The following is an 11,187-nucleotide window of genomic DNA, read 5'->3' as shown; positions in this document are numbered from 1 at the left end:
CCCACTGGGGATGTGCCCGCAACCAAGGTACATGCCCTTGACCAGAATCGAACCTGGGACCCCTTGGTCCGCAGGCCGACGCTCTATCCACTGAGCCAAACCGGTCAGGGCTGGATCAATGCATTTAATCCTCGCATTAAGTTCCAATAAGACCGCTGTTTTCATTGTCCCATTTGAGGAAACTGAGGCCCAGGGAGAGAAGCCACTTGGCCACAGCCACACAGCTGTGCAGCGGCTCTTCCAGGGCTCAACCCCAAGTTCCCAAGTTCTTTTCTTAAATAGTAAGAATAATGTAACAGGGGCCTCTGGTTATTACTCAGCTGTTTTCACACACCGTCACTTTTCATCTCACAACCCTAAGAGCCAGAAAGCATTTTTATCTTCATCTTCCAGATGAGTAAACTGAGGCGCTGAGAGACAAAGTGGATGGCTCAAAATTACACAGCATGTCACTGGATAGTGCATGTGACCCTCAGAGCCCCAAGGGCTTTAGTGCAAAGAGTCACCCAGATAGGACTTGCTGTGTGGCCTTGGATAAGCCCCTTGACCTCTCTGAGCCTAGTTTTCACATCTGTAAAATGAAGATAAAGCTGTAGTAGGGATTATGCTGTATTTGTATCAGAGTTTCTCTTTCTCAGCACTAGTGGCATTAAGGGGCAGGTCATCTTTGTGGGGGGCTGTCTTGGGCACTATGGGTTGTTGAGCAGCATCCCTGGCCCCACCCACTTGATGCCAGGAGCTCCCCGGACATTCTCATTGCAGGAGAAGCCATAGGTGTCCTCTGGGGGCAGCATGGCCTCTGATGAGAACCTCCGTCCATAGGAATAATGATGAAGTGTCGCATTATTGAGTGCCTGCTCTTTGCCCAGCAGTTTCACTTACTCACTGTTCAGAATCAGTGAACTGGTGGGAACCATGATTCTCTTTACAGATGAGGAAACTGGGCTCAGAGGGGTTGAGTCCTCTTCCCAAGATCTCCTCAAAGAAAGGGATAGAGAGGGACCCCACCCCGGGCTGTCTGACAGCCACCCCGGCTTCCCGCCCTGCTCCACCAGCCTTCCCTTTCCAGACTCCAGGAGGGGGTGTGACAGGACCCGCAAACGTTACTGTAACGGACCCGATAGGCAGTGTTTTGGGCTCAGGTCTGCCATTGCAGAAGCCATAGGTGACGTGAATACGAATGGGCGTGGCCATGCACCAATTCAATTTGATGTGTGAACACGGAAGTGTGAATTTTACCTAATTTTCACGTGTCAGAAAATAGCATTCTCTTTTTTACTTTTAATCCAGCCATTTAAAACGATGACAACCATTCTTAGCCTGAGGACCAGTTTGCTAGCCTCTAGAGCAGTGGTTCTCAACCTTCTGGCCCTTTAAATACAGCTCCTCATGTTGTGACCCAACCATAAAATTATTTTCATTGCTACTTCATAACTGTAATGTTGTTACTGTTATGAATCGTAATGTAAATATCTGATATGCAGGATGGTCTTAGGCGATTCCAGTGAAAGGCTCGTTTGACCGCCAAAGGGGTCACGACCCACAGGTTGAGAACAGCTGCTCTAGAGCCTAGGATGTGACCTTTCCTCGCAAGCCTCTGTCCCACCTCTCTCACCCCTGCTGCCCCAGCCCTGAGCTCGGGGTCACCAGGGTGACACCCCCCGCACCCCCACCCCCAGATCACAGAGCTCTCCAAGGAGGTCTTCAGTCTTAAGGAGGCGCTGAAGGACCAGCCAGCAGTCCCGGGCAGCTCCGAGGTGGAGGCCCTCCGCAGCCAGGTGGAGGCCCTGCAGGGGCAGCTGGAGGTGAGAGCCGCACCGGGCCCACAGAGACCCCGGAGAGGGCTGGGGGCACGCAGGCACCTGGGGCACACGTGCCAGGCATGGGAGGACCCCAGGAGAGGGCTGGGGGCACGTGCCAGGCACGGGAGGGAAACATTGCAGTATTTTGTCATCTGGCACCGTCTCTTCTGGTCCATGCCATCGACATAGGGGCTCAGGGTCCGCAGGGGGCACTGTGGCACCTTGGGGTGTCTTGCTTTGCTGAGCGCCCATCCCCACATCCACAGGACGCTGCCAGGGAGCACAGCGCAGTGGTGGCCTTGTACCGGAGCCACCTCCTACACGCCATCCAGGTGAGTGAGCCCTGGCTCGGCCAGCCCCCGGCTGCTCCCTGGCCCCCGTTGCCCCGTCTGTACCGTGGCAGGGCGCCCAGGCCCCCCTCTGTCCCCCCGCAGGGCCAGATGGATGAAGATGTGCAGCGGATCCTGAGCCAGATCCTGCAGATGCAGAGGCTCCAGGCTCAGGGACGCTGTGCAGCTCTCAGGCCCCTGCCAGGCCCCCCCCCCCCAAATCAGGGAATCTGAGTTCCCTGGCTCATGTCCTGTTGCCAGACACCAGCCCAGGAATAAAGCTCACTGAGCAGGGGACACGTGTGGCCTGATTGCTGGGCTCCCACCTCGAGGGGGGGGGGTGGCCCGGATCAGGGTGAGGAGATGGAGGCACCCCCTCCCGCACCCAAGGCTCAGCCCATGATGAGCGCTGTGTTCATGCAACGTTTTATATTTTTTTAAATATATTTTATTGATTTTTTACAGAGAGGAAGGGAGAGGGGATGGAGAGTTAGAAACAGCGATGAGAGAGAAACATCGATCAGCTGCCTCCTGCACACTCCCTACTGGGGATGTGCCCGCAACCAAGATACATGCCCTTGAGGAATCGAACCTGCGACCCCTCAGTCCCCAGGCCGACGCTCTATCCACTGAGCCAAACCGGTGAGGGCTCATGCAACGTTTTAAGAAGTCAAAATGGATGCCAGAAAGTTCACCCTGAACAGAGTCTCCCAGAGTTAAGGGGAGACAGGAGCCACGCCTGCACTGACCTCACTCTCCTGACCCTGGGCCAGCTCCTGGGAGGGAGAGCCCACCCCAACCCCCTGCCCTGGCAACTTCCCCGAAATCCCCTGGTGCTTCTGGGCCCTTCCCAGCCCGGGATGAGGTGACTAAGACCGTGAACCCCCATGTCCAGCCTGCCCCGGGGCTTTCCTCGCTCACCCAGGGCAGGCAGGGTGTCCAGCGGGGTTTCAGCCGCCGGGCATCCCCGTGGCTGGGAGGATGTCGTCGGAGGGGCTGCCCCAGGTCTGCTCTGTCTCTCTCTGGCCGGTAGCAGGGACCTGTCGCGGGGGTCCCCGCGTGAATGGGCACCTGCTGTGTACATGCCCGGGTCTCCCTGTCCCCGTCTTCTTTTTTCCTAGACTTTGTGTCTCTATCTCTCCGTCTCCTGACTTTCTCTATCTCATCTCTCCCTGTCTCAATCTCTGTCTCTCTCGTCTATGTCCAGCTCCTGTCTCTCTCCCTGTCTCTATCTCTCTGTCTCCTCTCTTATCTGTGTGTGTCTATCTCCAACTCTGTCTCTCCTCTGAGTCTCCGACCCCCTCTCCCCTCTCCTCTCCTCTGAGTCTCCCACCCCCTCTCTCCTCCCCTCTCCTCTGAGTCTCCCACCCCCTCTCCCCTCTCCTCTCCTCTGAGTCTCCCACCCCCTCTCCCCTCTCCTCTCCTCTGAGTCTCCCACCCCCTCTCCCCTCTCCTCTCCTCTGAGTCTCCCACCCCCTCTCCCCTCTCCTCTCCTCTGAGTCTCCCACCCCCTCTCCCCTCTCCTCTCCTCTGAGTCTCCCACCCCCTCTCCCCTCTCCTCTCCTCTGAGTCTCCCACCCCCTCTCCCCTCTCCTCTCCTCTGAGTCTCCCACCCCCTCTCTTCTCTCCTGAGTCTCCCACCCCCTCTCTCCTCTCCTCTCCTCCCCTCTCCTCTCCTGAGTCTCCCACCCCCTCTCCCCTCTCTCCTCTCCTCTGAGTCTCCCGTCCTGTCTCTGTCTCTGTCTTGCTCCATGAGATTGTCCCCTCTGGGGTTTCCCCAGCCCCTCCTCACTGCAGCCGGAAGGAAGGACTGACTGTGCTGGGAAAGGCCACGGGGTCTCCACTTCTCCCTTTTGTGGCCTCTTCCCCCTGCCTCCACCTCAGAGCCTTCCGCACCCTTGGCCCAGGGTGGCCAGCAAAGGAACTAGCCGGATCTGCTGCCCCTGCTTGACTCTCCTCGGCCCCACAAACCTGCCAGTGAGTCCAACCCAGAGAAAGGGAAGGGGGGAGCCTGGCAGGGTCTGCGTGCCCCGCCTTCCCAAGGGGCCCCTTGCCCAGCGTCTGGAAGTGGAGCCCACAGGAGTCATGGCCCCAAGACTTCTCCTGGCCCTGGCCCTCTGGGCTGGCTGCTCACCCTGCAGTGGGAGAGAAGGTATGTAGGGTCCCTGGGGGCTGGGGGACCAGGGCCAGTCTGGGGACTGGACTTCGCTGTGGAACCTTCTGGGGTGGGATGGGAAGGGGTTCCACAGGTGGGAAAGTGAGACACAGATGAATCCTCCTCCAAAGTGACACCAGGCAGTGGCAGCCACCGCCTGGAGAGAGAGAGAGAGAGAGAGAGAGAGAGAGAGAGAGAGAGAGGAGGGGTGGGGGTTAATTGCATGCACTCATGTGCTTTAAAACAAAACTGGAGCCCTGGCCGGTTTGGTTCAATGGGTAGAGCGTTGGCCTTCAGACTGAAGGTCCCAGGTTCGATTCCAGTTGAGGGCACGTACCTCGGTTGCAAGGGTGAAGATTAACAAAACCAAAAATCTGTAACAAAGAGGAGATACAGTGAAATATCTCCCTCCCATCAGGGTTCTCCACTACCGTGGCCTCCTCTGTGGCTTGTTAACCCTGGAGAATGAGCCAACAGTGCCTACCTTTGCAGGTTGTAGGGGGTGAGAGGTGACGTAGGTGCCTTTCACTCATGTACTCATTCCACCAGCCCTATCAGGTGCCTCCCGTGTGCCCGGCACTGGCTGGGGCTGAGGGGGATGAACCCATGGGAGGGCTTCACAGCCCTGGTGTCTCGGAAATGGAGAGAATCAGCATCTTCCTGCTTCAGATTTCAGAGTCTGACCGTGGACCTCAGAATGTGGGCATTGTAAGGCTGGAATGTTGACATTCCAGAAACCGGTGGAATCTGGGACTGAGCACCGAGGGTGGCTTTCACCCCAAACCCTGGGTACTTGTGGGTAGTTTGAAAGCTCACGCTCCCCCCTCCTCCCTCCCCCCTGCAGCCCCCACCCAGTCCAGGGTGTGGTGCTGGGCCTTTAGGTACCCGATGGCCGTAGATTGCTTCTGGACCCTGCCACCGGCTGCCAACTCCACCAGGCCCACAGCCTTCATTGCCACATACAGGTCAGAGCCCGGAGGGCTTCCTGGAGGTTCCACAGCGGAGCCTGACCCCTGGGAGGAGGGCGACTGCAGACAGCGCGGACCTGGAACCCTGCGAGTGCTAGGGCAGCAAGTCCTGTAGAAACGTGCCTCCTAGAATACACAGGTCACGCCAGGGGTCGCTTAGAATGTTCTAGAAGCCACATTTAAAAAGAGGAAATGGGTGAAATTAAATTTTATGTAAATAATAACTATATTTCCAAATATTTATCATTTAATGATTGAGCATAATGTAATTGAACATACTTATATCCAATGTATATATTTAAATTTAGAATAGAAATTAATATAGAAATAACTAAAATATTATCGTTATCATTACTTTAAAAAATAGATATTTTACATCCTTTTTTACGAAGTCTTCAGAATTCCACGTGTATTTTATGAATATAGTGCCTTTCAGTTCCGATACTAAACTTTCATTAGAATTTCTTGATCAGATTGGATTTCATAAAATTTGCAGTTGAAGCAATAAATTCATGCACCCACTTGTTCCAAACAACTTTCCCAAGGGTTCTGGTAACTGGAAACATTACACTTAGATTACACAGCATGAATCCCACTTAAAGCCCCACTCAGTTATGTAGCTGTGTTTCAAGCGCTTGACCCCACAGGCGGCCAATGACTGCTGCCCGGGACAATGTAGAAACAGGACATTGTGATGCTGTAGAAAGTTCTATGGATGGCACTCGGCTCTGGTCTCAGAACCTTACTGTTTCAGATTCCGGAGTTCATGACTCTGTAGACCTCAGAATGTGGGAATTCTAAGGCTGGAATGTTGATCTTCCGGAAACCTGTAGAATCTGGGACCCGAGCATCTAGCGTGCTTTTCACCCCAAACCTTGGGTACTTATGGGGTCTGTGATGTCGTGAGTGCCTCCCTCGAGTGAGGGTCACAGAGGCAAGAGCCGGACCCCGAGCCAGGGCTCCTCACTTCTGTCCCTACTTGGGATCGAGGGCACGGCAGGGCCAGCAGGAGTGCTGAGGCCTCACAGTGCCCATCCGTGTCCAGGCTGGGAGTGGCCGCCCACGGGGAGAGCCAGCCCTGCCTCCAGCCCACCCCAGAAGCCACCAGCTGCACCATCCCAGACGTCCAGATGTTCTCCATGGTGCCCTACATGCTGAACGTCACCGCTGTCCGCCCCGGGGGCAGCAGCAGCAGCTTCGTGACCTTTGTCCCAGAGCACATCAGTGAGTGGGGGCCATGGTTGGGGGGTGAGGAGGGTCCCTGGCTTGTTTGTGCTCTTCCCCCTCTCGAGGTACCCCCACCGTCTGCCTGTCACACAGTGCTGTCCTCTATCGCGGATCCTGCGGGATTTCAGAGAGGAACGGAGAGGGAGAGAGCTAGAAACATCAATGAGAGAGAATCATTGATCAGCTGCCTCCTGCACGCCCCCTACTGGGGGTCGAGCCCGGAACCGGGGCATGTGTCCTTCACCGGAATCGAACTTGGGATCCGCACCCTAGCCAGGTCCCGCCCCTCGGCCCACAGCTCTAGCTTCCGACTCCCTTGGGGTAAACGCCCAAATCCTCCTATGACCTGACCCGCCTGCTCCCCTAGCAGTAATTGGGGGTGGGGGTGGGGCTGCTAATGGGAGTGGATTTCTTTTTGGGGTGATGAAAATGTTGATTAAATAGTGGTGGTGTTCATACAACATTGTGAATGTACTAAAAACCACTGAACTATATGTACACTTTGAAAGGGTGAGTTTTGGTGCGCGAATTATGTCTCAAAAAGTTGCAAGCCACTCTCTTCCTTGCACTCCTGAACTTTCTCCCCTACTCTTTTTTTTTCTTCAATGAGCAATAATCTCGCCCCGGATAAACCTCATTGGCTACGATGCTGCCGCTGCTAAAGCTCTTCCCTCCTCTTTATGACCAGCAGATTTCCTCTGGTCCCTTCCTTCTGTCCTGTGGATGGAGCTCCAAAAGGAGACGGGTTGGGTCTCTACTGGTCACTGCTGTGTCCCCGGGGTCCAGAACATCACTGGACACACAGGGGACCCTCAAGTAATATTTGTTGGTTGTTTGCATGCATGCATGCATGGAACTGCCCTCTGCTGACCCTGTCTCCTGTTTGTCTGTCAGTCAAACCAGACCCTCCAGAAGGCGTGCACCTGAGACCCCTCCATGGGCAGGGGCTGAGGGTGCAGTGGGAACCTCCCAGGTCCTGGCCCTTCCCGGAGATCTTCTCACTCAAGTACTGGATCCGCTACAAGCGTCATGGAGCCGCCCGCTTTCGCCAGGTGAGGAAAAGGAGAGGCCGCTGGGGAGGGTGAGTCCCAGGGAGAGCAGCACGTGTAAAGCTCTCCCGTGTAGCTTGAGGTTGATGGCTTGCGGCTAGTGTGCAAAATGCAGGCAGCCCCGCAACGCCACTCCTGCTCCTGCGTATCTGCCCCAAAGACTTGAAAACAGGGACTCAAACAGAATCTCACAGAGCGCTGGTCACGAGAGCAGAAAGGTGGAAACGCTCAAACGTCCACCACGGGAGAGTGGCTCACAAAGCACGGCCCATCCACACACTGAGTATTGCTCGGCCGTGAAGCACTGACACTCTCTACAACGTGGATGAACCCTGAACGTATCATGCCCAGGGAGAGAAGCCAGACACACAAGGTGTGTGATTCCACGGCTGTGAAATGTCCGGGACAGGCACATCCAGAGGTGGAAAGTAGATTCAGGGTTGTCAGGGGCTGAGGAGGAGGGTGGGGAGTGACTGCTGATGCAAACAGGGTTTTGGGGGCGGGGGGTGATGGAATTTTCTAGAATTAGAGGCGCTGGTTGCACAACATTGTGAATGTACTAAGGGATATGGAATTGTCCACTCTAGAATGGATAATGTTATGCCATGTAAATTTCACCTTGATTGAAAACAACCTATATTGTTTTAACTTTTTTTAAAAGATTTTATTGATTTTAGAGAGAGAGAGCAAGGGAGAGGGAGAGAGAAACATCGATCTGTTGCCTCCCGTACATGGCCTGACCTGGGGTCAAACCTGAAACCTAGGCATGTGCCCTGACGAGAAATGGAACCCACAGCCTTTTGGTGTTGGGATAACTCTCCAACCGACCAGGGCTGTTTTAATGGGGATGGAGCTCACAACCTGAGCATGTGCCCTCAACCAGCATCGAACCTGGGACCCTTCAGTCCACAGGCCGGCGCTCTATCCACTGAGCAAAGCCGCTAGGGTTGTCTTAACTTCTTAAAAAATGGAAAATAACGGCAGTGTCCTGTGAGCATCCGAAGGTCGGTGGTGGCCTGGGCAGAGCCGGATCCTGGGCCGAGAAGCGAGTCTGCAGTTCAGCTTTTCACAGCCTGCCCCGCGGCGTGGGAGTCTTCAGCGCTGGGGGGTCTTCTCTGTCCGCTCCAGGACAGTGGCCATGAACTACGGGTGGCTGTGGCGAGTAGCCCGGGAACTGGCTTTTAAATTTTACTAGTGCTCATTAATTTTCTTAAAGTCTTTGCAGTTTTAAAATTGAGATCGAACTCACATGCCAGAAAAGTCACTGTTTTAAAGTGCTTAAGCCAGTGGCTTTGTGTATGTTCATAAAGTTGTGCAACCATTAAGCTAAATTTACAACTTGCAGCACCATATCGGCCTACGATACGGGACACTCAGGCAGAGCAGGGAAGGGAGCTAGGCAGGCCTGGGGTGGGGCAGCTGAGTGTGGGGGCCGGAGTGGGACATCCTGAGGATTCAGTGGGACATGGAAGGAGGTGAGGGCCGGGTCAGGGAGGGAGAGTGTGGAGCAGCAGGGACAGGGGAGAAAAGATGGACGGAGAGAAAGCAGGGAAGGCGACCTGAGTGGGTGTCTCATTCGTACCCATGGGGCTCTAATCTTCGGAGGTCCCTGCGGGAACATGAGAGGCCAAGGCCATCGAGAGAAGAACTGACTACATTTCCTGAGAGAAGGGGACAGGCCGCGCCATGCAGGGCGTACAGGCAGCATCAGGACGCAGGAGGCCGCGCCATGCAGGGCATACAGGCAGCATTAGGACGCAGGAGGCTGGAGCAGGAGGGGGTGGCGAGCCAGGGCAGAGCTCTGCTGGGTTTCCCTGGGGAAGGGGACAGGGTGGGGTGCATGCCGGGGGCTGGCGAGTGTGAATAATCCTGTGGGCTCTGGGCTACATGGGTGATCTCACGTTGCCTGGCACCTGGCACTGGGCGACTCAGGGCGGGAGGAATACTGGCCTGTGTGGGGGGGAATTAGAGAAAAGGATGGATTGGTTGGTTTGTCTATGAAAGGCGTGCCCCTTTGCCATCTCTAACAGTTGGCTGACCCCAAGAAGGGCAGTCTGTTCCTGGGCAGCAAGATGCTAAGACGCCAAAATATCCTAAGATACAAAAAAAAAAAATTAAAACATGGTTAATACAGTGAGACTGGGGGGGTGGTTGGGGAGGGAGGCATTGAAGTCAATGACAGAAGCTCTGGTTTAGAGCCAGGAGGAGGGATGGGATTGGGGGGCGGGGAAGGTCTGGGAGTGAGGGATCTCACCACTGAGACACCCCTCGAAACGGGACCATGCCTCGGCGCGGTCCTGGAAGGATTCCTGAACGAGTTGGCTCTGGGACCAGCAGGAAGTCCACACAGGTCGGACCACACAAGCCACAGCCTGGGAGGGGGCTGGTGGTGGGGGGCGGCGAACGGTTTAGAATGGAGGATTGGAGGCTCAGTCACACCGATCGCTGGACGATGGCCCTTCCCAGCCCCCTCCTCCCACTGACCACAGTCTTTCTGCCCTCAGGTGGGGCCCATCGAAGCCACGTCCTTCACCCTCAGGGCTGTGAAGCCCCACGCCCGGTACTGCATCCAGGTGGCTGCCCGGGACCTCACTGACTACGGGCAGTCAAGCCACTGGAGTCTCCCTGCCACGGCCTCGGGGCCGCTGGGCCAGTAGCAGGGGCTTCCCAGCACCCGCAGAGGGGCTGGTTCCTGACATCCCCTCCCCTCACCGCTACCCACTCAGAGGTGGATGGGACCTGACTGGCCTGGGGCTGCTGCTGAGTGTCTGGGCACCCTTGGACACGTGACTTTGCCTCTGACACTGAATTTCCTAATCTGTGAATCGGGGATGTACTCTCTCCTTTGACTGCAGAACTGTGAATGCGACGTATTATTTATTGTTTAATTAGACAAGGACCATTGTTACTAGAATAAAGACTCTTCCTCCCTTTGTTCAACAGACCCAGAGAGGAGTTAGGACAGAACGGAGCAGGACACACATACAGTGAATCCCCACTCCGTGGACAGGGTCAGGGCTGGCGAGAGGAAGAGACCGCAGCTTGAGGAGTTGGGGTGGGTGTGGAGGGGTTCTGCCTGGGACGGGATGGTGGGAGCCATTCAGTTCAGCAGTTTGGTTCCCCCATCGTCTCAAATGATGTGAGCCCCAGTGTGAGTGGACACAAATGGGACATCGTTTGTTTGGGAAGATTTCTCCGGGGAGGGGACAAAGCAGCCAGGCCTGGAAGGATTTTCTCAAACCGTGGGTTTGTTTGTGAATTTCACTTCAGTCTCATCTCAAAGGTCACCTCCTCCAAGAAGTCTTCCCTGAGCACATCATCTGTGGTAGCAGAATAATACCCTCTCCCCCCGCCCGCACCGCCACACAAAAGATTACCACATCTAACCCCCAGAATCTGTGAATAGGGTACCTTACCTGGCAACAGGGACTCTGCAGGTATGATTAAATGAAGAATCATGATAAGACTCCTTAATTTAAAGTTTAAAGATCTGTCATTAAGTTAATGAACACCAGGGAGAGTTATGATCCTGGGGCCCCAAGAAAATAACAAGGATCAGGCAGGAGCCCTGGCCGGTGTGGTTCAGTTGGTGGAGCATCGCCGTTCACCAAAAGGTCACTGGTTTGATTCCCAGCCGGGTACATGCCAATTTCAGGC

At 55.2% G+C, this 11,187-nt stretch overlaps 2 protein-coding genes across 2 annotated transcripts in view; both read left to right on the top strand.

Moving 5' to 3' along the window:
* Positions 1-2,365, top strand: part of ANKRD24 (ankyrin repeat domain 24) — a 27,665-nt gene extending 25,300 nt beyond the window's left edge. The window contains 4 exon segments of the mRNA XM_015566938.1: positions 823-887; positions 1,680-1,805; positions 2,069-2,134; positions 2,237-2,365. Of these exon segments, the coding sequence (XP_015422424.1) occupies positions 823-887; positions 1,680-1,805; positions 2,069-2,134; positions 2,237-2,365 (386 nt within the window).
* Positions 2,366-3,902: 1,537 nt separating this feature from the next.
* EBI3 (Epstein-Barr virus induced 3) lies at positions 3,903-11,187 on the top strand. Its single transcript, XM_006754053.2, has 5 exons — positions 3,903-4,283; positions 5,131-5,251; positions 6,300-6,478; positions 7,376-7,533; positions 10,035-11,187. The coding sequence occupies exons 1-5, from the start codon at positions 4,217-4,219 to the stop codon at positions 10,185-10,187; spliced, it is 678 nt and encodes a 225-aa protein (XP_006754116.1). The 5' UTR covers positions 3,903-4,216; the 3' UTR covers positions 10,188-11,187.

Source organism: Myotis davidii, unplaced genomic scaffold, assembly GCF_000327345.1.
Source record: "Myotis davidii unplaced genomic scaffold, ASM32734v1 scaffold551, whole genome shotgun sequence".
Taxonomy (NCBI): Eukaryota; Metazoa; Chordata; class Mammalia; order Chiroptera; family Vespertilionidae; genus Myotis; species Myotis davidii.
This window is presented reverse-complemented; position numbering and strand designations above follow the sequence as displayed.